The sequence below is a fragment of the Anabrus simplex genome, chromosome 5 (genome assembly GCF_040414725.1).
Source record: "Anabrus simplex isolate iqAnaSimp1 chromosome 5, ASM4041472v1, whole genome shotgun sequence".
Taxonomy (NCBI): domain Eukaryota; kingdom Metazoa; phylum Arthropoda; class Insecta; order Orthoptera; family Tettigoniidae; genus Anabrus; species Anabrus simplex.
Genome location: NC_090269.1, coordinates 260,606,756 through 260,633,918, shown reverse-complemented (window position 1 = coordinate 260,633,918; position 27,163 = coordinate 260,606,756). Strand labels below are relative to the sequence as shown.

Sequence of the window (27,163 nt, the reverse complement as noted above, 5' to 3'; positions counted from 1 at the left end):
TGACTTACCAGTCCAAATAACACATTTTGTGCATTATACTCGCCTGTTTTGTAGATCGCACGGACTGTCATCTTTTTAAGCCTTCATAAGTTCATGGTAAGTAGAAGTCTGCTATAGTGAGTACGGCATATAACGAGAACCCCGTTATAACGAAAACTTTTGTCCATCTCTTCAAAATTCCTATGTTAAACTATGTATTATCCTTTGGTTACAGCGAAAACCCTATCACTGATGCATCCGTTATTACGAGCGATTATGCTCGCTCAATTTTTTCCGTTGCCGATACATTTGCATCCAGTCATTATACTGCGCTATGCCCACCAGCGAGTTCTCTCGCCGACATTCGAAGGCAATGTCGGAGTCGATTAGTAATACCAGTTGACCGCTCTTCCACGAGGAAAATGAAAGAGAACATGTTTTTGTAATAAATGCGTAAATGTGTCCGATAGCCGTTATTAACTCGTTAAAGATAAACACTGAATAAACGATAGATTAATTTTAAATGCTAAATACCGCAATTAAGAATGAGATAGGCCTACTCCTCAAGATATCGTAGAGTGCGTCATTGATTACGAGGTTCGTTTATATTTTCTTGCGTCCGTTAAATTACGGAAAGGCTATTATGTAAATTTATAGCGTGAAGATTATATTTTCTATACTTCCGCTTGAAGTATGTTTTCGTCATACATATAGTATAGATAAGTTGGGATATGGGACACTATTTGAATAACAAAAGTGAAACGTTTGCCACAAGATGCGATCAATCATCTTCGGTATAGTATAGTTTTCGCGCTATGTGCATTTGCGAGCTCTGTTAGAAATAGGAAAGGATTTCCACCTATCGATACTTGTTTATTGCACTTAATATGCTACAGGACCGGTTTCGACCCCTTACATATGGTCATCTTCAGCTGAACCATACATTCGTATCTGTGTGATGAAGCTATGTTTAAGATTGTATTGTCTAAGGAATGCCATATGATGATAAATAATTGGTCACATCCAAATGGGGCATGTTGTAACGTGAACTGGGGTATATGTCACTGTGCAACAATGCAATTGTATGTCTGAAATATGTTTAAGGTCTTAAAATTAGTTTATAAAACACATCTCTTCTTAAAACATATATATGTTATATATAAGATGAACACTTCATGCACATGAACGTTTGTGTCTTGTGTGTTATTCAATTCATCTGTTGACTTCTGTGTTCAAGTCTTATTTACATAGTTGTACACTTGGTTGCTGTTCCTTGAGTTTAAATGATAATGATTTGCTTGTAAAATTGTACGACTAAAAGATTTTCTCTTCATGTATATACATAGTATGAAACACTTTCCAATTTAAAAAAGGGTGCCAGAGGTATGGCTAGAATGAGGCTAAAATATGTTCAGCTCTGCTGTGTTGAATCTGTTGCCTTATGTTAAAATCGAATCATGTTGTCCAGTGACGTCCATAAAATTTGAGTGACATTGGGTCAAAGTAGTGGCTCCTTTCCCATTAGTAGCTGTGCAGAGATGTTATATTTATTGTTGTTGGTGTGGCTGAGTTGTGTTTGATATGCGAGCTTAGACGAAACAATCTTAATCATAGCTTCATCACATAGATATGAATGTATGGTTCAGCTGAAGATGACCTTATGTAAGGGGTCGAAACCGGTTCTGTAGCATAATATGTGCAATAAACAAGTATTGATAGGTGGACACCTTTCCTATTTCTAATTCTGTAATTTGTCAATACGGAAATGAAGATTTTAGATAACGATTATAGATTATGATTTGCGAGCTCTACGTCAACATTCGAAGGCGATATTGGAGCCGATTAGTAATATCCATTGACTGCTGTTCTCAAAAGAAAATTCGAAATGAAAGGATAAGCCGTTTTCGTAATAAATGTGTACATTACGTGACGGATTGCAGTTGTTAACTCGTTAAAAATATAGGCTGAAGTAAACAATCTCTTGATTTTAGTAGTATACCCTATAGTGAAATTAAGAAAGTGATACACCTCAAGATGTGGTAGGTAACATCACTGATTTCAGAGGATAGTTTATATTTTCTCGCGTCTAGTTAAATTTCAGAAAGCTATTCCCATGTGTCAGTTTTTAGCGAGGTCATCATTTCTCTACATGCGTTTCAAATAGGTATCTATGATGCATACATGGTTAGGTTAGGTGATGCCGGTTGAAAAAGAAAACTGAAATGTTTGTCGCATAAGCCTCTGGAGTGATACCGTATTTCTTCGAATCCAAGACGGCTGTTTTTTTTTTCTTTCTCAGAACCCTGTGTGAGAAAAACAAGGGTCGTTTTGCAGTCACGGCCTGATAGTAATGAACACCACTGGCAACTACCGCAGTATCCATGCTGTCGCGCGCACACAAAACCCGTTAACAATGAACGACAGCCTCTTTATCATAGGCCTACATCGCTAGCCACGGCGACCGGTCGCACAGTTCCTATGTATAAAGTCACTGGATCTCGGAATATAGTGAAGAGAGAATATTCTATTATCCTCTACAAAAACGTTTCTCAAATCTGCAGAATGGCATCAAAGCATGCGAGCCTTCGAAATCTAGGAAAGGCCACGGCTATCAGCAGCAGAGTTATAACGTGTCTGTTGTACCTGCTGCTTGGTAAAATTAAGTTCTATAGACAGCAGGAATATTTTCGTGATGGATCGTCGCATTATAAAGATATGTGGAACACGTATTGCCGGAAAATTTTCAATGGGTTCTCGTCGATATTATGATGCCAATTTTAAGTTAATGATTGTTAAACCTGCTGAAATAAAGCATAATTGTACAGCCGCAAACAAATACGGCATAACTAAAGCCAATGTTCGGCGTCTACAGTCTAAAAATGCATACTGTGTAAGAAAAGACATTCATATGATTTTACAAAGTACTTTTTAAGCCTGATTAAATTTTTTAAGGAAAAAGTGGGAGTCTTCTTGGATTTGGAAAAAATACGGTAATATATTTTTTTCAGACTGAAATTACACACACTTTCCCGTAATATCGGATTTCGAAAAACAACAAACAAGTAAGCTGCAATGTGGTTATCCGCGAAAACTCAAATTTTGAACAAACTGATTGCCATTTCATATCGACGTTTACAAAAATCTTATATAACGACCGTCCACTATAGTGAGTAAAATTTTCGCCATTATGAATTCTCGCTATAACGGAGTTCTGCTGTATTTACACCAGGTAATATTAGCTGCCACAGATCGCACACTATACTCACATTCAGCACCTTGCTGCTTTTCAGGAACAGCCTTATTAGTTTTATCGCCAATGTACTCGTAATCCTAAGTTTCTACACGCTTTAGCCCTTTTCCACTTATTTCTAACTCGTTTTTTATGTTTTTCACAGCTACTCACTATTACTTATCCTTCAACGTACGCCATTTTGTACACAATTAACACGTGTTTAAGAATAAGGTCAGCGATTGGCCAGCTCGTATAGCCGACAGACAGCGCACACATTGAATGCTTCTAGCTGCTTCATATTGCTCTCACAGCATAAACGTGAGATGAGTAGTTGACAGAAAACACCGTATTTATGCAAATAATCCCCGCACCCTAACTTTAAAAAGGCTGATTTCGAAAAAAAAAAATTGCCAACATTAACGTAAATAAAACTCGCACCCCAGTTTCGTGCCTGAATTTTTTTAAATATGCGGGTAATCCCCGCACCCTAAATTTAGGAAGGCTTATTTTGGGAAAAAAATTGCCAACATTGACTCAAATAAAACCTGCACCCCAATTTTGTGCCTCAATTTAAAAAAAAAAAAAGTTTGCGGGTATTATTCACGTAAATACGGTATGTTCTTTAAATAAGAAAGGAAGGAGCCTGTGGAAGTCTTTGATATTTTGCACACTGAAAGATGAGTGTAAGCCTTACACAAGTGTACCAATAACTCAATTTTGACAAAATCTCGGCATAGCCCACTCTCTTGCTCACTTCCTCGATTGTAATTGTTTTTTGGCCATGAGTAACCACCACAAAGACCATTATCATAATTATACCACAATAGATCATGCATTCATACATTATCTTTATAGACTGTTATGCCTTTCAGCTTTCAGTCTGCAAGCCTCTGTGAATTGACTAAACATTGCCACAATCCTCTATTTGCAATTAGTGCTGTTGCCTAATTTAGTTCTATAACTCTTATCTTTTAATTGTTGGTAAATGAGTTTAACTTTCGTCTTGGTCTCCCTCTACTTCTTACCCTCCACAACACATTTCATTATTCTCCTAGGTAACTTATCCTCCTCCATTCGTCTCGCATGACCCCATCACCGAAGCCGGTTTATGCGTAAAGCTTCATCCTTAGGGTTCATTCCTAACTTAGCCTTTATCTCCTCACTCGGAGTACCCTTCCGCCATTATTCCTACATGTTTGTACCACCAGTCATTCTCTCTACTTCCATGTCTGTTACTTGTAAATTATGAATCGGATATCCTGAGTCCACCTAGCTTTCACTCCCGTAAAGCGAAGTTGGTCTGAAAACAGACCGATGGTAAAGATGGTTTTGTCCTGGAGCTGACTTCCGTCGTACAGAATACTGTTGATCGCAACTGTGAGCTCACTGCATTAGCATTACTACACCTAGATTCAATCTCACTTAACCGTCATCAAAACAGGAATCAACATCGGAAGGTATACAGAGTCCCGAAAAACAGAGTAGAATGGTCATTGTAAGAAAAATGAAATATTATAAACACATGGTTGATTGCAAAGAAGCAGATGACAAAGCAATTATTTTCTCGGGGGCCGTAGAAGTCTGTGAGAAACATACTGTGTAATCTCGAGTACCACCCACACGGTTTTTTTCTTTGCAAAAATATCGCTTACAAAATTGGGTGCGGGTCTTATTTAAAATTTCGGGAAATTTATCTTTCCGAATGCGCGTAGATTGGGCATCATCACCGACGCAGCTTGTCAACAATGCTCCCTCTGTTCTCAGTGTACACTACTTCTGCGCTGGGCGTCAGTCTCGCGCACATTCTCTGAGTAAATTCCACAAAGCGTTTGCAATCTTTTACTGCGAATGAGCAACAAAGTAGTTCGGGAAGCCGAAATTATTGGAAATCGCGCCGCCAATATAAAATAAGATATTGACAAGTTGTGTATTTACTATTGGAGAAAGAAGAAGAATGTGCTATTAACATGTAGTGGTGACGGTAGAGCTTTTCGTGGACTGAGTGTAAAGTTTTCAGAAATTGAAAAAGAAAGTTTATAAATATGTGACAGAAAGGAATTGGGATATGTTGTGTCAACCGAAATGTCAGCTAAAGGCATTAGAGATCGCAAAGGAACTTCCAACTGAAGGGTTTAAGGTAGTGCGGTGATGGGTTTATAATTTTTATAAAAGAAATAGGTTGAGCGTACGAAGGCGTACCTCAATTTCACAGCGTCTTCCTAGTGCGTACGATGAGAATATGTCGTTTCAGAATCACATACTTCGGTTGCGAAAGGAAAATGCATATGTTTTCCCAAATTGACAATGTAGATCAGGCGCCAGTCTACTTTGAAATGCCAGTGGACAGGTCTGTGAATGATAAGGGTGCAACAAGTGTTACCGTTGGTACAGGTGGTAATGAGAAACAACAGTATAGGGTAATGTTCTGTATTCTCGCCGACTGAACCAAATTGCTGCTGTACATTGTTCTCAAGCGAAAGACTCTTCCTAAAAATCTACCCTCTGGTGTTATCGTCAGATCTCAGAACTCCGGCTGGATGGATAGTTCACTTGTGGAAGACTGGATAAAGTGTGCCTGGCAACGTCGCCCTGGTGCATTATTGGGACAAAAGAGCTTGCTTGTTCTCCACAGTTACCGCGGCCACACAGCAGACACTGTGGAAAAACCGACCTAGCAGTCATTCTGGGCGGGATGACGTCTACGCTACAGCCGCTGGATGTCTGCATGAACCGTCCGTTTAAAGCAGCCTTGAAACGGCTCTATACAGAATGGATAGGGGCTGATAATCACACACTGATGCCAACTGGTCGCATTCAGCGCCCAGAAGTTCTGCTGCTTTGTTTGTGGATTTTGACAGCATGGAATTGCATCCCCGGAGATCTCATATGGAAGAGCTTAGGGAAATCTAGCATTTCTAATGGTATGGATGGCAGCGATGACATTTTGTGGGAAGGTGTCGGTTGTTAATGTTCGGAAGTTGGTACTGATGATGAACTCGTTGGATCGTTCTGGAAATGTTTGTTTACTTTTATTTGTATTTTTCTTATCATTTTATGTGTGTTAGTAAAGATAGTAAATATTTTTGACTTCACTTTTGTAAAATTTTGTTGTTTCAAAATAAGGGTAGCTGGTCTTATTCGGTGGCGGGTGGTATTCGAGATTAAACGGTATATCCTCGAGTGAAGGGAGGAGACGCAGTTGTACCGTATTAAGGAAGATATTGCAAAAGCGGATTCTGTTGTAAGTCATCTTCTAGTTTAACAGTCAAAGATAAAAATAAGCAGTTGTATGAGTTGGTGTTCATTAAATTTACAGAAGCTCACACAAAAAAACTTGATAGTGCACGATATGAACTTACATAAATGGCCCCGTGAAGAAACCAAATCACTTGATTTACCTTTGGCAGCAAGTGCAACATGGGTATGGAATTTCAAGCAGCATTTTCACGTAGGATGATCACAAAAAATTACGCAGTTTGTCAAATGAAAAAAATAAAAGATAAAACTACTAACATACTGCATTTCTGGAGGGAAGGGACAATGTTACTTATAGAGCAGTATGGTGCTGACTATGTGTATAATGCAGGTCAGTCTGGCGTCAATAAAGAATCGCATTCTGGAAGGACACTTGATCGCCATTGTAAGAAGATAGCAGACGTGCCAAGTCTCCCGATTTTTCATCGTTTCTCCCGATCACCAGGACCGATCTCCCGACTTTTAGGGCAGTATGAGTAATTTTCGTATTATTTTAAACTCCCGCAGATTTCTGCTGCAGTTGGCCTATGCTACGGAGGTGATACTCCTTAACTATGAAGCGCAGGTGTACTGGCCCGACTTTGATGCGTTTTGCGTGGGTCATATGGACGAAACTATTCACAGATTTGTGTGATGTCATCGGAGCTGCAGTAAGGCTTGTACTCTCTTGAAGCGGAATTGTTGTTGTTCTCTGATGAATTACGTTGGGAGGGCCTTTATGCAAGATTAATTTTTTCATTTTCTTTGTCCCATAAGAGCCACGGGGTTCTAATACATGAGTAAATATGGTAGTGTATCATTTTACGACACTGATGCTGATGTACAGTATATAACGGTAATGATAGAATGTTAAGTCCACAACATTACGATATATTATTCTACCATCTTATTATTTCGCTTTCCATCCCTGGAAGATTTCCAATAACATGTACTTGATCCTTCGTTTAGGGAATTAGGATGTCATGGTCATCAGCACCGTGTAACGTGTTGGTTTACAAAATGGGGTGTCTGTGGTGTGTGGGTATTCCCATTTAATTTGTGTTAAAATATGAGAGGATATAGTTGTGCAACTATGGAAAATTTCATTGCAATATTTGCCTGGAATTGAAATTTAAAAACCAGGGAAAATATTTCGGCCATCTCATTCGCGTTTGTTTAAAACGACGATTTTTGAGACTGTAGTAACGTGTGCATGTTTAACAACCTAGATAATGCAAACTGCTCATTGTAAATATATTTGTGTTTACATATTTACAAACATGTCCCCATCTGTGTCATTTGTACTCGGAGGTCCCAAAAATGTGACCGTTCTCAGAGCACTTGTGGGATTTGATTCTTGTTTTACAAGCGGTCGACAGCCTGCCCATATGAGGCAATGCAGCTGTCTCTCGGATGCTGCTACTGACCAGTGCTGGGCAGGCTGTCTAGCCTCAAACGTCAAAAGGTTTGAGCTCTGCTTTTGAAATCGGTGAGGCAAGTTAATGATTGAAAACACTGACTAGAGTTCATCCTCATTTTTTGTTGTGTGTTATTTTTCTCAGTTTTCTTGCCTCTTGTGTACCTTTGGTTGTCTTCAGCATTCTTACTTTAGCTTAAGTTAGTTTTTCATGTACAGTTTGCATTTGTTTAGTCAATATGTTATTTCTTTTCAGTCACAATTACTCTTAACAATAATTACTATGTTGCATGGGATACTTGAATCTATTTATATTTTACAGTTCATATATTTTGTTCATTCACCTAGTAAATATGTTTACAATGGTGCTTGGCGCTGAGTATAACATGACATTTTTTATAAGTGTGGGTATTTTCTACTTCTGTTATTTTATTTAGTATGATTGTTTGAAATGATGGTTGTTACTGGATGCTAGTTTAAGGTAACTTCTATACAAAAAATCAGAAATTTATTGGTATCCACTTTTATTACAGAGTGGCAAGAAATCATCTTCAAGATACCATGGGATTCCAGACAACTTCTTTTTTTGTCATGTATGCAAGAAGCATATGTGGGATGATCATGTAAGTATTTTGGATGCCTGTTGCTGTCTTATTTTCAGCATAGGATTACTTGTCACTTGCCTGTTTTCTTTGTATAACTTCCTAATTTGTATTTTAATTTGTTTTCATTATACTGTCTTGCCAGGAAGTTTAGGGGCACCTTGAATAAAATGTAATGGAATTTTGACTTTTTTGTGAATGTCTATTAAGGAAAGCAGAATATTCTCGATAATGCAGCCTTGCATCCCGATACAATTACCGTATTTACTAGCGTATTAGACCCCTTTTTCCCCCACTTTTACAGCCAAAAATAATAAAGGGGGATCCAATATGCAATAACCTCAAAATTTTGTGCTGCGAACACATGACTTCTATGTTATAAAGAGCTATAAATTGTACGTGTAAACATTCTATACTATTATTTAATAAATTTAGAATGTGTTTAAGTTATACTGGCTATTTTCGTCGGAAGGCAGTGTTTCTAAACGTAAAAAGACAGAAATGGTGAACACGACTTTTAGCCCTACGGTACCTACGTATAAAAGTCCGTTTTAGTTACTTTTATCACGTTACTCGTTACATCTCGTTAATTCTTCTGGTGAGGTTGACGTCAGGAAAGGCATACGGCCGTAAAAACTCTACGAAGATTTGTCTCACTTCATACTCGATCCCGTCGAAGAAAGGAATAAGGGTATCGTGTAATCATATAATTAAGTATTGATACAAAAGAACTTAATGGCCAGTCATTTGTCTCTGTCAGTTTAGCAGTAGGCCTACCACACAGTAAACCTGATCACTGCTTTCATTTGAATTATCGCCTTGCGCCGCCAACTTCCCTGCCTTGCTACCGGCGTGTCGGCATTTGGCATTCTAAGTGAAATCATCTTCACTGTTATCTCTCGTCATTCGCGTCAGCCATGCTTCATTCTCTTTGAGCCATGCACTGCAATCAAGAGCATACGAGGCCCCATCTTTTTGAACCTCTTAAAAATAATTTCGTTCCAGACTATAGAATCTAAACAGTGTAAATCTATTCCCAGATGATCTCTAATATTCCCAGTTGGTGTATATGTAGCAGAAGCCACTCAATCCGAATAAAGCAGTACTGTAGAAGGCATGCCAAACCATCAGCCGATAACTAGCGTATGTTACGAGTTATACTTCTGAATGTAATACATAGTAACTGGAAACATTCTTTTGATAATTGTGGCTGTTGAAACACATACCCTTATTTTTGAGTATATCTCGTGCTTGTTCTCTACATTTATCACATCAGGATTTGCGTAAACAGCTGTCCATGAGATAAGACTGACCACATTGTTTAGGTTAGGTATATTATCGCCCTGACAGTGCCAAAAGTTTGACGGATAAAATAAAAATAAATAACCGGAAAATTTACCGCATTTATGGATATCTACTGGTGTGATGGTAATGAGTTTTATTATCATAATGTTTAATTTTGTACGTTTGTTGTCTCTTTTTATTAACGCTTACCCTAGTATGTTTTGTTTGGCGTCTCCGAAAATCGTTCAAAGTATGTACGCATATCTGCCAACCCTTCCGATTTACCCGGAAACTTTCCGGTTTTTAACTAGTCTTCCGATTTTCTGATTTATTTTTACTTCGTCCTATTTTTGACCAATATAACTTCTAGTACGCCCAATACTCTTCCCCTAGGATAAATTCTTATGTGCTTGTATAATTTACGAAACCTCACTTTCAAGAGTATTTATTTGATGCTTTATTTCGTGAGTGTTTCGTCCTGCGCCTTCATGTATCGTGTTTCCCGCTCACCGCAGCAGCGTGTGCGCTTTATTACAGCTGGGGATTCGGGGCGGCATTTGTCCTGCAAGCAAGACAGGCTGGCGCGCGCTAGCGACTCAGTTAATCGGGATGAAAGAATTTTATTATAGTTGTTCGCGTGCTGTTAACATAGTTTCTGTGCGTAGTTTCGTCGGAGTTTTAGGCCCCTTTTTTCCTTGCATTTGTATGCTTTTCCCCCACTGCCAAAGTCGTATGTTAATAATGTATGGGACATATAGAATTGTTTTGTATGTGGTAGTTTCGCGTATTTAAGTACTTAATTTTAATGAGTTGAATGTTTATAAGGGGTTTGTGTCGGTGACAGTTTCAGGTAGTTTATTTTCTCGTTATGGCCAAAAATATAACAAACGTTATCTCCAAGTGTTCAGAGATACCTATAAATTTCCGTTCATTTTACCGTCTGATAATGAAACTACCATATTCTTTCCCGTAATTAACGCCCTTGCATAATTTACGCATCCCAATATTTTTGGGTCCAAAGTGGAGAAAAACAAATGTTCACGTATTTCACGTTCCCACAACTTCGAACATCCATCACGCAGCTCCGGATGCGTTTCGAAATAAAGATGTCAACTACCCATGTAGCAGGCTTCCTATTGCGAAAGCGGGCGTTCCAAATACAGGGCAACGTGCTGTTATTAGCCGGCAGGAAATCCCACTGCACTAGTTTTAAGAGTGTTTAGGGTACGGAACATTCTGTGATCTCAAAATTGTTTGTCAGTCCACAATATTCGAGTAATACTGCATCATACGAACTCGCGGTGATTAGTTACGCCGAAACATATGAGAATAGGGCAGCGAGTATTCAATGCCCAAATGAAACTTGCGCTACTGCGGTAACAGAAGTGCACTTCAAGCGGCCAACAAGTCTCACAAAGCATTTCGCGGACCAAAAGGCGGCAAGTTTCCGCAAGTAGAGAAGGATCTGCTTAAATATGATTTTGTTACGCAACGTTGGATAAGCAATTTCTCACGAAATGCAGTATTTCGAAGAATGTGAAATAACCGATGCACATGGAATCAGTGTCTCGGATTTGAAGGTTAGCCGAGTCTTGATTAATTTTATGAAGAGAAATGGACTTCCTCTTTGCCGAAGAACATCATCATGCCAAAAAATTACGAATGATTTAAACCATTTTCATCGCTTTGTGATTGAGAAGCGTAAAGTAAGGAATATTTGATCTCCCTTACAGGAACCGCAGATCAGACGCCAATCAGTTTCCATATGCCACAAAGTCGAACAATCGATAAGAAAGGATCATACAGTGTTATCGCGTGTGCTACCGGAAGCAAAAAACGATGTACTGCAATTCTTGCTATAACAGCTGATGTCAGAAAGGTATGTGTACGGTACGTCGGGACATTATTATTATTATTATTATTATTATTATTATTATTATTATTATTTACGTTGGCGAGTAAAACAATCGTTTTAATTGGATAGCTTTTATCACGCTTTAAACTTATTTCTCTCAAAATAGATACCTATAATGGCCCGAGTTAAGAGATATTAAAGGACCATTTTGTTAATGACCTCCCCTGCTGTATAAATAGCAACAACGGCGAATATTTTTCAACTAAAGTAAACTCGATTCCTCATCCCGAAGTGATGCAGCTCTTTTTTTAGACACGCCCAGTGGAGGGGATTTACAGGTACCGCTTTTACCGCATATCAGCCTTCCTGCCATTCATAAATCTCTGGCAGTACGGTACCGGGAATCAATAGCCATTACGCTGGCGGACATTATTCACTACAAAACACAGACATATAGCATGACTGATGCATGCTTGCAATGTGCGGGTTGGACACGAAGCTAGGCCTATTCATTTATTTGTGCACGTCATCAGAGCTGCAGTAGACCTACGTTACAGAGGCAGACATTTCTTAACTACGAAACACAGATGTACCGCATGGATTCAACGCGTTTTTCATTGTGTAGGTCGTATGGACGAAACTATTCACAAATTTGTGTGATGTCATCAGAGCTGCAATAAAGCTTGTACCCGCTTTGAAGCGGAATCGTCATCGTTCTCTGACGAATTACGTTGGGGGGTCTTACAACTGTGATTTTTTTCATTTTCTTCTCGAAAAACCAGGGGTGGTCTAATACACGAGTAAATACGGTAACTCCTTCCTGCGGGTTGCGTAATAAAGCGTACCGGAGTCGCACATTGTCTTCCGAGGATTGCATAGAGCGTACTCGACTTTCAAACTCTGCCATCTGTCTGCTAAACATACAACTTTTTGGAACCAGTGAATTCCCTACGCTTCCCAGATACAACTGGCATGCACGGAATCCTAAAATAAAGCGTTCTTTTATATGTTTTCATAGATAGAACAGGCAGCTGACTGAATTTAACACATTGCAGCAACATGGCTGCTCATAACCAGTTGAGTGCGGAGGATATTCCTTACAAATTAGATCAATATGTTGACAAATGCAATGGTAGTGAGTTTGAAGTTGTAGGTATGATGATAAAAATGGTATGGGAAGCAGTTGGGTCAGGGAAATTGAAATACGGCACAGGGCAGGAAATGTTCATTCAGGTACAGTCTCCTTTTAAAATATTAGGCCTACTTGCACAAAAACATTATCAGTTCTAATTCTCCAGTTAATTCTGTTTCGGACTATGAGCCTCTATTAACACGTTCAGTACCAGCTTCTCAGCGGGACACTTGAATGCCTGGACCAGCCATTTTCATGCCAGTCCCTCTTAACATGCATCACTTAATACAATTACCATTACTCCTGAACTATAACTGTTAGAAACGTGATACTTTGTGCTTACCTCTAGTAGATAGTGAGGGTGTGATATTGGGTATCACAGGTTCCAGGGTGGAGAGGAACACCACACTTATTGCAGTACCATATTGTTTCACTTCTAACTTTGTTTCTTGTGCACACTCTACACTTTCTTGAGGGGGTGCTATTACTTTTTACAGGAGGAAATTTAACAAGAATATGTTGCTTCCTTTTTCCATCAAACCGGAAAACTGGGTCCTTTGTTGGTGCTCGTCGTGGGGGTGGGGATTTAGAGGTGTTCATACTTGATGATGATTCAGAAGGAACTGGAGATACTGATTGAATTATTTGCTTATCTTGTATCAGATATCTACAGACTGTTTGCATGAACAAGAGAAATGAGAGGGATTTGTTTCTAGTGTTGTTTTGATGAAGCCTAAATGCATTGAAGAGGGCACATTGTAAAATAAAAAAGAAAACCTTTTTGGGCCACTTCACTATTTTCCTCATGAACGGATACATTGCAAGGTACTGATCAGCAATATCCACTCCATGCATGTGGGTTATAATCAACGATACATTCCGGCTTCATTGCAGGTTTTCCAAATCTACCTTTTGGTACTTCCGTCATTTCTGCTGAATGCATTCTTGAAATCATTGTTATGACCCTCTTGTCCATCCATGAAAGAAGAACCTCTCCATTTCTAACAAAAGTCATTTCTCCTCTTTTCAGACTTTTCTGTCGTTCCCAGACTTCTTTAGGGACCCCCCTGTTTTGCCGTATTGTTCCACAAACAGTAGTGTTGTGCTCACGCAACTCCTTAGCCAAACCTACACTGTTATAAAAATTATCCATATATACCGCGTACCCCTGGTCAAGGTAGGGATTCAGTAATTCCAACACCGTGTCTCTGAGTGAAATTCCACTTCCATCATAAATTTTGAGAGTGCAAATATACCCTGAACTCGACTCGCACACCATCCTGACTAAAATGCCGTACTTAGTAAGTTTTCCAGGATTGTAGACTCGAAATTTCAAACGCCCTCGCCTAGCTAGCATCCCCTCATCCAATGCAATCTTTTTGCCTGGAGTGTATACGGTTGAAAATTTATTGCTCAATATTTCCAAAATAGGTCGAATTTTATACAGCCTGTCTGTACTATCGGCATAATGGTTACTGTCACTGAAGTGAAGAAATGAAAGAATATGAAGGAAGCGTGTTCGGGACATTGTTTTAGAAAATATCGGGGTCTGAAACACAGGGTCTTCGGTCCAGTACATTTTTATATCAGGCTTTTGGACTATACCTGTGATGAACATCAACCCTAAAAACTTTTTCAACTCGGAGACATCAATCTGTTTCCAGAATTGCATAATATAATTCTTTGTGAAAGGCCGGGGCGCCGCACGTATCACTTAACTCGCGTATAGATTCGTCTGCTCACACACATACTGATAAAATTTGTCATTCATGAAAATACTCGCGTAACTCATAATATCCTGCTCATTTTCTATTTGAACATTTAGCCCTGAATTCCCTGTAAATGGTGGAACAGATGGACAATAACTAGGATGATATGTATCGGGCACTTCACTCTCCTCTATAGGCCTATCGCATTCGGGAATCGGAATTTCGTCGTCAATCTCACTTTCACTATCGGAGTCTATTTCAGGAATAAGTTCGTCACCAGAATCTTCATTGTGAACAATATCTAGCAGTTCTTCTTCCGTAAGAAACTTTGTATTATAAGCCATTATACTACACTCGGTAAGAACGACACGCACTGCATTGGAATCTCAAGTACCGACTTGACGCGCGAGGAAGTGCTGAGATTTTCCAGCTAAAACTGCTGAGATGAACATGAGCCCACTCAACATGAGGGTTATCTCAACAAGGTCAACCAACTTCCTGTTACAACCAGTAACGCTGTAACGGTGTAAGAATGTACAGATGACGAATATAAATAGCATTGCTTCACGCGGAACATTAAAACGTCTTGCGCCGTCCACGGCCCACAGCATAGGAGCAAGCTTAAACATCTTCCGCCGTCCACGGTCTGCAATGAGTTAATTACATAATATTCCAACTAATGTCAGTTTATCTAACAATCCCATTCTGTAAGAAATTGTTTATAATTTGTATGTCCGATGGGAGTATACTTTGTCTCTTAAATAATGGTCTGCACTGATCTAACCTGTTACGTCTCAATATAATTCTGATAGCTCGCTTCTGTATTTGAAAAATAACATCAAGATTTGATCTGTTCAGCCCCAGAGACCAATAGCATAGTGATGACTGAATGGAAATATCCAAAATATTCTATTCTGACATATTCTTCACTACAACTATTAGACAAAATCCTTAAGGCAAAACAAACAGAACTCAGAGACTTCCCTATTTTTTTAATATGACAATCCCATCTTAATTTTTCATCTGTATGGACACCTAAAAATTTTGTGGTCAACGTATTTTCAATTGCATTTGCATTTAATATAAGGTTGGTTTTTTTTTGCAGTTTTGTCATGGTAGTTATATGCCTTGAATTTCATGTATCGGGTCTTTTTAAAGTTCAATGTTAATTTGTTGTTCCTGAACCATGATTCTAACATAGATAGGACTGTATTTGCTGTAGTTTCTATAGACGTAGGGTCAGGATTATTAATAATTGTTTGTATCATCAGCATACAGAACTGCTGTTTCTGCTTGATTATTGTGAGGAAGATCATTCACATAGATCAAGAAAAGAACAGGCCCCAAAATGCTACCCTGCGAAATACCTAAGTCTATGCTTTTTACCTGAGAGTGATATGTCTCATTATGCCCTTTACTGTTACAATGTGTAATTTCAACAAACTGGGATCGTTTATCCAGGTATGATCCAAACCAGTCATTAACAATTCCTCTAACTCCAATCTGATATAATTTGTGCAACAATATTTCATGATCAACAGTATCAAATGCCTTTGAAAGGTCAAGAAATAGTCCTATCACAGTTTCATCATTATCAAGAGCATTTACGACCAACTGTGTAAAATGTGATAAAGCAGACAAAGTACTTCTGCCAGCTCTGAACCTGTGTTGTGCATTATTTAACAAGTTATATTTGATTAAAAATTTAGTAAGCCGATCTTTCATAGCGCATTCAAATATTTTTGAAATAACAGTAAGTATTGATATTGGTCTGTAGTTATGTAAATCGTGTAAGTTTCCACTTTTAAAGACTGGGATAACTTTAGCTATTTTTAGGAGATAGGAAACTGACCACTAGAATATGATTCATTAATGAGATAAGTTAAAGGCTGTACCAGATAGGGAGCACATTTTTTAATGAGTTTTGTGGGAACTTCATCTACACCTGTGGAAGTTTTGTTCTTCAAAGATTTACGATTTTAAAAACTTCCAGTTCTGTTACTGGAGTTACCTGCATAGAGTTTTGCACAAAGGTTGGGAGTTCCAGTAATACATCTGATTTATTTGCATTTTCAAATTTGTATGGTAGGGATAGAAAGAAATCATTTATATAATTAGCCAACTTACGGTTAATTGAATGGAAATATTTCAAAGGGAGCTTAAGGAGATCGTTACATGACTTCTTGTAACCAGAATTGTTGAAAAAATTTCCTTGTGTGTATCTTGAATGTTAGAATGTTTTACAGAGTTAAGCCATGTTCAGAATTTGTGTACTAATTGTTTGGTGTATAGAAAGTCTCAATGTCGTGTGTACTTACAAGAATGCCATCCTAATTGACATGAAACTTCTATTTTGTGCACTGTAGGTGCTGATTTAATATCATTTGTACTTTTAATTTTCAGTCATTTGAGAATCATCTCAAAGGAAGGACACATCTGCTGATGATGGACAAACTGGATGAGAGCTACAAGATTAAAGTGGAATTGATGAGACATGAACTGAAGGTAAGAGGACCATTTCTTTAGATTTCAGTGTTTCTGGTGTTCGATATCAAACTTAGGGTGTTTATTTAGCCTACTAGGCCTGAATGAACTATGCAGAAGGTTCAAGAGAATTGTAGTATGAATTTAGAAATTACAATGCCTATAGTGATCAGATGTTTTTCACTGGAAGATACATTACAGTAAACTTGTGATTATCCAAGCTAATTGGGATCGAGATTACCACAGTTACTAAAAGTCTCTGATAATATGGAGATGAAATGCTAATAGGTAGTTAATGACAAAAATGCTTAAATACCGTATTTACGCCAATAATCCCCGCACCGTAACTTTAGGTAGGCTTATTTTGAAAAAACGAAATGCCAACTTTGACTCAGAAAAAGCATCCCAATTACGTGCTTCAAATTTTTAAAAAAATGTGCGGGTATTATTCGTGTAAGTACGGTATATAGGGACTGCTTCTTACAACATAATTTCTTAAAATTTACATTGAATACTTCATACAGTTTAATTTAAGGAAAACAGATTACAATATTAAATGAGATTACACCAGGTGTAGCAACCCAACCGATGAGCCCACTGCTACGCTGGGGTGAAACTGGTAATTTCATGATTGAAAAGGCCTTAGGAGCTTTAAAATGTTTATAGCATTTGCAGCCAAAGTTATGGTTTTTTTTTCTGGGAATTTTGATCAGAAGACTACTGTATTTTCTCTCATTAACGCATTTTCTTGACTAAAAATACATGCTGGTTTGTAGCCTGATACTCTGTTCTTATCTAGCAATACCCCAAAACATCTCAAATTGATTATTAATACGTAGGCACCAGGAGTATTCTTTGGACAACATCTTGCAACGTTATTGGCTTTCTGTGTAAGAGGGTTATTAGTCACCACAATGCAGAATCCACAGGTTTCCCCACATTGTGAGAATTTGGAGAAGAGATTTAAATTAACTGGAAAGTCTCATTCAAAGACTTAGAAGTCCTACTGTGCTGCATAGCCATTGGTAGACTTCTACAATTTCTTTAATGAAATTTAAATGACTATTATTTATTTCTCATCTTTGACCATATATTATTGTTTATGAAGTCTGTGATTTAGAACATTATTGATTTGCTCGCGAGAGAACCTGCTCCTGGAAACATTAAATTTTGAATGTACAGCTTGGGGGGGGGGGGGGGGGGGGTTGAGCACATTATTGGGTAAGTTCCATGCAGGTATGCTTTTCTCAGACACAATTGAACCTATAGATCTAATGTTTGATCTGGGTTACTGCAGGGTTTGTATCTACAAGGGACGTGAATTATACTTTGATAATAATTAAAATTACATCTGATAAAATATTAAATGTGAGGAAAATGATACATTGCACTCATTCTTTTGAGGTACTGTTCATTTTGTTCCCTCAGTAGCTGGTAGGATTCTGTACTTTATTCCTCGACAGTAGTGGGGAATGAGCAGTTACTTTCTCTACTGTTAATCATACATACGTATTTTTGGTTTATCAGTTGATTGTTGTAATTCCAGACATTCTCCTTATTAGCTATCAGATGAGGTTAAATGAACCTTCGAATTTTATTTTGATGTACAGTAAATTAAGGATGTCTAATTTTGGAATTTTTTCTTAGGTTGCTGAACAACAGAGAGAGATTGAAATGGAGAGAATTAAACGCCAGGGAAGGAAAGTACATATGGCGCTCCGAGAATATTGTACAATGTGCGATCTTCATTTCTACGGCAACATAGTGGTCCACCGAAAGAACGAGCGTCATCAGGTGTGTATTTGCGACTAGTTTTATGTAAGAACAGCTTTGGTATGTTTCAAAATTATATGCATATATTACATACACACTTGCACACACATTTATCCCATTTTGAAGAAAACGATTTTTAACAATATTGGTTGCTGTTTGTAGATACAGTGAAACCTCGATTCTCCGTTTTTCGAGGGACCATGAAAATAAAACGTACAATACGGGAAAACTGAAAATCCGGGAATGAATGAAAACCATCAACAATTTGGCTAAACATCACAAAAATGAAATATGTATAATTATAATCTTACAATACTCCTAAACCAAACCAAACCAAACTACAGCCCCAGTGGGACTTTGCCTGCCAAGCGACCGCTGCTCAGCCCGAAGGACTCCAGATTACGAGGTGCGCATGGTCAGTGCGACGAATCCTCTCGGCCGATATTCCTGGCTCTGTAGATCGGGGTCGCCATCTCACCATTAGATAGCTCCACAATTAAAGGTAATCACATAGGATGAGTGGACCTGGAACCAGACTTATATCCAGGTAAAATTGTCTGACCTGGTCGCAATCGAACCCGGGCCTCTGGATGAGAGGCGGGCATGTTAGACCACGAAACCGCATTAATTACCGGTACGCGAGTTCAAAATCACGATAATTTATATTCAGTTTTACAGGGGAATCTTCGTCAGTTTCCCGTGAAAACTTCTTTCAGTTCAGCGACTTTGGTTAGGCTAGCCAAACTCTTCGAAAAATCTAATAACGCCAAGCCAAACGACAATCGACCACAAGTAGTTTTTAATTCTCTCATCTAATAAAATAAAGCACATTAGATACGAAAGCACCCAAAATGAATGCGAAATCCGTTCATTTCTTAATCTTTCATTGTAATTCGATCTCCGGTATACTGTTCGTAGTCAGTTTCTGGAAATCTCGTACCGCGCAAATTAGGCCTACGTCGACTTTTAAAGGTTATGTTGAACTCGAAAATATGGTTTCGAATGTAAGTATCGATTCTTGAAAGCTCTCGAATGCATTATATTCAATTCTGCACGTCACAAATCCAATCAAATTGGAAAGATAAAAGAAATATCAAAACTTCAGAAATTACGGTTATTCGTGACCTTGAGGTCATCTGGAAAGCGCGCTCGGTGCACATGTCAGTAAGAGTTTGAAATTATACCAACCATTTAAAATGTAACGTGCGCAAATAAAACGACTGCGATTTTTGGTATTTTAACACGAAAACGTAAAATTCCCAGTCTTACATTAGGACCTAAACAGTACCGGTAATAGGCAATTCCAAGACCTCCCATGGCTTTCTTTTTTTTTTTTAAATTACATTTAGGTGCAACATGTGTTTTTGTCTCGCTAACATAATCACGTACGATAATATCAAAAATACTGAATTTGTGTTAAGAAGCAGTTTCGATTCCTGCCTGAAAGCCCAGTTACTCTGCAGTGCCCTGAGCAAAGTGCCAAAAACCTCTTCGGCAGTACGATCGAAAAAAGTAAAAATATAACCATCTAACCCTGGACATAATGTGGACGTTTTATAAGTGCGAACATTTGACGAAACTCGTTCAGTCTTCAAGCAGAGCTGTCGAAATGCGCCGTGTCTCCTTGCAATTGTTGTCGCCACTCTCTGCTTTATGATTTTCCGAGATTCTCTAAACAATACCACCTGAATGCGATGCTAAGATGGTCCCTTATGCAAGTTCACCGCCGATCGCTTTTCCAGTACCGGTACAGTACTTGCTTTAATTATCGCAGTGACGGGGCGTTAACGCCAAGATCCATAAATATGCCATAGCCGTCCTTTTGTGAGATATAGTTTATTAAAAAACGATTGATCGAGGATTTAGCGTTGATGGGACTGGAATTTCTGGACGGTTGATCCGGGAAATCGTTTCTTCGAGGAACGGATAATGCGGGACTTTTACGTGATTTAATTACGATGCTCGCGGGACCACGTAATTTGAACGCATATTCCGGGAAAACGTATTTTCCGGGAACGGATAATCGAGGTTCCACTGTAGCCTATTATTTTGCTTTCCAATGTGACATACCACAGGGCTTCCTTAGATTTAGCCAGCTCGGAATTAAACTATGAAAACGTATGTTTAGTATTGTATTGAGGTGTATGTTTTATTTTGCAAACCACATCAAAAGTAATTTTCATTTTATACTGAAATGTTAATTTTTCATTCAGTAAAATTGGCATCTTACTCAAACATTAACCTGGTTCATTGGAGATTGCGCTACTTTCCCCTATTTCCCCACATGAGTAATGTTGTCTAGCACGTCTACATTGTGGGGCTGCACACTGCACTTCAGTAGGCCAGTGTGATAAGATGGCTGAGTTCAGACAGGGTCCCAGTATCGTATTGTATAACAGGAAACTAATGCCCAGGGATACTAGTGAACACCCAAACCGCAGTGAAGGAGGAAGTGAAAATCAGTGCTAGGGTGAATGTGGCGGCAGAGGCAATATCCGATCTCTGATATCTGACTCGGCCTACTACTTTGTAGGCTGATAACGGAACTATTCAAGGCTAATGGAGATAACCCAGACTGAAAAATCTTTGGAAGTGATGGGCCCAACGCAGCTTCTGAATAATTTGGAATTGCTTTCAAAACGAAACAAGACCTCGGACGGAAATGCTGTAATCATCAAAGCAGTGACTAGTTCTCACCTTGGTAATAATATTGGCGACAGCTCAACACCTGATGCTTCATTTCAACCTAAGAGAATACACAAGACTCTCTGAGACCTTATCAAAATTGCCAAGCTAAACATTCTGACACTTCGCTGGTAAAATAGAGGAATGTGTAGACTTAATGAAAACAAGGAATATCAGCGTGTTGGTATTCGGCAAAACCAAGTGGGAGGGAAAGGGGTCAAAAGAACTCTGAGAGGGATATCTATTTTGGTAAGGTGGAGATCACACAAAAAATGGGTTTGGATCATTCAAAACTTGTGGGGGGAAAAAAGGAAGTTATGCCAACCCAATAATAAATGAACATAGATCAGTTATGGTCAACCTAGAAATACAAAACTTCTTTCAATTATAAGTTCTTACACCTTGCACGAAGGTGCATGATCATAGTTTTTTGTGGTGTCATCTGTAGAAAAAGTCCAAACTTCTTGATATATAGCAAAACAAAACAAGGTTAAATTCAGTCTGTTAAGGAAACTGCACCATAACAAAATTACTTAATATTTCACAGAGACATCTTCTGATTGAAGTTCCAACTTCTTGTGTTATCAGTTTCACTATATGACCAATAGAGGAGTGCATTTTGAATGCGCAGCATTGAGGTGTACCTCCCAGTACAGTTAAAATTTAGTAATATGGGTAAACATCTACATCATTTGATGGCCAGGCAGGCATCAATTTTTGAAAATGAGACATAGCTCCCATAGTGCATTGGCACTGCTGGTGGCTTCAAGTAGCCTATGCAGTGGCCTCCACGGTATGCACTAGCCTTGCGTCTTGGGTGGTGTGCTAAGTCCCAACTGACGAGCCTAACTTAGCACACGAGGGCAAAACGTAGGCACTGGAAAATTTATAATGTCCAATAACGGACCATTATATTGGTAATATGGGTAAAGAAGCAGTCACTTCTCATGCTACAGAACCTACTCATATAAAATACATCAAGGCTAAGTCTTCCCAGCCAACAATGTCTTTCTTTGTGCAAGGAATACCTCTACTCCATCTCCACTTGAAGATATACAGTCAAGAGTTAGCACTACACCCACAGCTACAAAGGAATTGGCAGTGCCAGGAACAAGTCAAAGGAGTTTAAAGATTTGCAGTGTGAATAGAGACTATGGTATATTGGCAGAAGCCATATGGGTTCTCCAAGTTATCACTGGAAAAATTTTTCTCAACTCTTGTGATAAAACCTCTGCAGCATTCAAAACAATGTTCCCAGACTGTAAAATTGCTCATAACTTTACTATGGGCAAGACTAATGGATTAGCCCAATATTATAAAAAAAGTTTGTAAAATGACTTAAAACAGTGCTCTGACTACACTGTTTTGTTTTGATGAATCATTAGACAAATTTGGATGAATGGACTTCTGTGTAAGGTGCAGATGTAAATCTTCAAAAGTTGCAATAAGGTATTGGAATAGTGTATTTTTGGGCAGGGCAGCTGCAGATCGCTTATAGATGGGATTATACATAGACTATCGTTACCTTTAGGCAATATTTAGTAAATCTCAATGGATGGGCCGAATGTTACCTCAATTTAAGGAATTGATAAAATATTTGCATGTGCTAAACCCTGAGGCCAAATATTTTCTTGATACTGGCATATGCAGGTAGCATACAGTGAATCGAGCCATGAAAACTGGGATCTCCAAAATAGACTGGGACCACTTTGATATTTTCAGATCACTGCACGGTCTTTTTAATGATAGCCCTGTTCAACGTGCTAAATATACAGTCATAACAAGCAGCGCATTTTGTTTGAACTTCTCTGCAATAAGATTGTAGGAAAATTGATGCTGTGTTGATCAAGCTGTAAAAATACCATATTTACGCAAATAAACCCCACACATTAAAAAATAAAATTTGAGGCCTGATATTGGGGTATGGGTTTTATTTGCGTCGAGGTTGCAAACATGCTTCTGGCTCGCTTAGTTTTCGATGCTGAGTGTACAGTTATCCTTTGTGCAACCGTAGATGGAAGGAAACTGTCCCTGTATGTCACGTTTAAACGGAAAACGATTCAGACTTTTGATTCTAAACTGACTTTACATTTTTTAAATAGTACCTTAGAGTAATTTAAATACAAAATTTCTCCGCGTCGAACTAGAACACATCTTCCGGAATGTGCAGGGCTAGGTTTCCGCACTTCCACTCACTTTGGTTTGTCTATAGTGTGTTTCATGGTTGAAAATAGAGTGAAATCGTAATTTTGTGTTCAGAGTTTTAAGAAACGCCACAATATACGTAGCAGGCAGTACGCGGAAAAACAGAATCCGCGAAAACTTGCAAGGGTTTGCATTTCTGAATTACAAGATGATTGTTAATTCGAAATCACATAATTGGAAGTCCGATTTCTGTATTGCATCAGATTTCGCCGGTTGTCTATTTCAAGTGTTTACATTGCACAAATAGAATTATCCATCACCGGTCGTGTTACTGTCCAATAAAAAGAGACCCCGTGTGAGAAGTGTCTTAGACGTAGAGTGTGACGAACTTGTAATTTAGGAGAGGATTTTAGTGATGCATGAGACAACGAATCTTCCTCTCTACAGGGAATCAAGCCTATTGCAAGTTCAGATTAATGAAATACCTGTCATGTAAGTAGGCCTACTTGCTCATTTTCATGGAAAATATATTTCATAGCAGTGATTCAATGTATTTTTATAATCCCAGGCAAAGCAGCTATATCCGTAAATTTACATGTTCATATTTGCATAAAGACCACGTGGACCTCGCAGAGTGATACTTAATGCCTACATTACTCTTTCGATGGAAGGAATAGTAGTTCATTTCATTTTTTCTTTTCAAAATGAGGGTGCGGGCATTATTCGACGGCGGGTTAAAGACCACATTGACAAATCTGTGAAAGAATACACTGGGGGGGGGGGGGGGAAAAAAAACCTTCAATACCTTACAGAAGCTGGGAAGTATCCACTACTTAAGGCAAAATTAAATGCCTTTACAAGTATCGTGCCTAATGTTGAACCTTTCCTCAGATGATTACCAATTCACCTATGGTGCCTATGACTGATTTGTATTCAAACTTGAAAACTGGTTTGAATATAGACATAGAAATTCATTATATTCACCTGCGTTATAAAGACTAATTACCTTTGATCTCAAGAGTGCTTTAAAGCCACATGAAATAGTATTAGGTTGGTGGGATAAAATAATTTTATTTTTGTACTTGAATTACTCTATTAATTAGTTGTACTTTGTACCTTGGATATAAGATAAAGGTAGTCCTACATGTTACCTTTAAACAGTTTGTTTATACAAGGGTCGAGTCATAAGTCATGGCAACTTTTTTCTCTCTCAAACAGGAGACAACACGGAAAATCTGATATGCATTTGGAAAGCTAGGTTATGTACTTATGCTTAGTGCCTAAAGACGAATTCTGACTTCAGGAGATTCTCGTAGGAATGTGACAAGATTACAGGCCATTGGTAAACATTGTTTTATTATGGTATAGACAGCAAATACACGAAGACTACGTACAAAGGACAGGTCCCTACGGGTTACAGACCTTCGAAATAATCACCCAAGGCTTTCACTGTGCGTTGCCAGCGGTGGGCCTGGCCCTGAATACCATTAGCTGTATGTGTATCGCTAACGTGACACCTCTCTCCGAAATGCTGTTAGGATGTTCTCTTTGTTAGCAAACTGTTGTCCACGTAATATCTTCCCGACTGTGGGGATTGGATCATGGTCACATGGGCTCAGATCAGGTGAATAAGGTGGGTGTGGAAGAACCTCCCATCCCCACCGTTGTAAGCGACGCTGAACGATGGCTGCTGTGTGATCTATCGTGTTATCATGTAGGATTATGGCGCTGTCCACCGACCTCACCACTGTTCGATAGGGAATGGCATGCACACCTAAAGATCCCCTGAGGGTGGGGGATGCAGACGAAGAATTTACCCATGGTGTCGCTGCCTGTTGTAAGAAGCGACTAAAAAGGGCGACCAAAGGATTATCAAATTAGAACCGTGAAACTGCTTGTGATTAGTACCACCACGTGGGGAACACCATGGGTCGCTTTTACTTGCGCGTACTACCACTATGTTGGGTACCAAATAGGTTTGCGATTAGTAGCGCGACTGCTTTTACAGTACCTGTGATTAGTACTACTTTATGAGCAACACCATGGGATGAGGGAACCCATGGTTCTGGCTGCCTGTGATTAATACCCACTATATGAGGAATACCACGGGATAGTAAGAGTCTTTATCGTTAGTACCCTTATATGATGAACACCATAGGTTTGCGTCTCCTGTAAATGGCTTCGCAATGTGGGAAACAGAGTAGGTCTGTAATACATAATGCGAATTTCATCACCTGTGCGTAGTACCATAATGTGTGGAATACCGGGAGTCTACGCTACTCTTGATTAGTACCACAACATGACAAATACCATGGTACTACCTTCCTAGCGATAAGTACCATTCTGAGGGGCTGCTGACTTGGATTTTGGACTCCTTTTGACTAAAAGTATCATAGATTCAGTATTGTGCTATAGAAGCAGTCCCTTGATCCGTAAAACTATTGTTCTATGCCAGCTTCTGTGCATGTGAGGCACTGTGGGTCGCTTCCGCTGATTGTTTTAAATTCATATCCACACCTGCCAACTTTACCGATTTAGGCAGGAGACACCTGATTTTCGACAGTTTTTCCCGCCTCCCGATTATTCTATTTCTAAATGGAAAATTCTTAATTCCCATGGAGGGAGTTATATATTTTTCACCAATAGAGCATGTCAAAAACAGATCAGATGCAAGGCTTTTCAGGCATTTGCTCTATTAAGCAGCGTTTCGTCTTAGGTCTGATAGTACACACATCCCACTCTGATGTGTCTAGTATGGGTGGGTTTCCTGTATATATTGAAGGATAAAGTGTTGTTGCCGTTGCGCATAATGGTTAAGTCCAGGTAATTAAGGGATTTATTGTTTTCTGACTGTGGTGAATTTTATATGTGGGTCAATGGAGTTGTTTTTTGCTCCGCATATTGATGTAAATATTGTATATTTGTGCTCATTCTGTTGCTGTCTAGGCTCTATTTTGTTTTTTCATTTGCTACTTCGTAATGTTTTTTTAGCATTTTCTCAACATATACTATTTAAATTATTTCAAACTCCCCTCATTTTTCACTGAAGATGGCTCAAACGAGCCGAAACATGTCTGAATTTGTTTACTCCGTCTAATGACGGAATATTTATTGTATTGAATTAGGAGGATACTCTCTTTTTTCACCTTTGTAAAGTGGGTAGATTTGTCAGTTGGAGGAATTAGGACTAGATTTGTGTCCGTGTATTCACCATGTGAGCGTGCAGATGAGGATGAAGTTGACAAGTTTTATGAAGCATTGAGTGACATCGTGGTCAGGGTCAACAGCAAGGGTAGAATAGTTCTAATGGGCGAATTCAATGCGAGAGTTGGGAATAGAACTGAAGGATACGAAACGGCGATTCGTAAATGTGGGGAAGATATGGAAGCTAATGGGAATGGGAAGCGTTTGCTGGACTTCTGTGCTAGTATGGGTTTAGCTGTTTCGAATACATTCTTTAAGCATAAGGGTATTCACCGCTACACGTGGGAGGCTAGGGGTACCAGATTCATATTAGACTATATCTTAACAGACTTCGAAAGTGCAAACAAATAAGAGTAGAAAATCTCCAGGACGAGGAAATTAGACAGCAGTACATACATACATACATACATACATACATTATCATTATA

The 27,163-nt window shown here is 38.8% G+C and overlaps 1 protein-coding gene across 2 annotated transcripts in view; it reads left to right on the top strand.

Moving 5' to 3' along the window:
* The window catches only part of LOC136873966 (zinc finger protein on ecdysone puffs), a 185,821-nt gene that overhangs the window by 59,821 nt on the left and 98,837 nt on the right, over positions 1–27,163 (top strand). For both annotated transcript variants that reach the window (XM_067147366.2, XM_067147367.2), the window contains exons 6-8: positions 8,396–8,485; positions 16,848–16,949; positions 18,576–18,722. In XM_067147366.2, the coding sequence (XP_067003467.1) occupies positions 8,396–8,485; positions 16,848–16,949; positions 18,576–18,722 (339 nt within the window). The remainder of the gene's footprint in view (positions 1–8,395; positions 8,486–16,847; positions 16,950–18,575; positions 18,723–27,163) is intronic.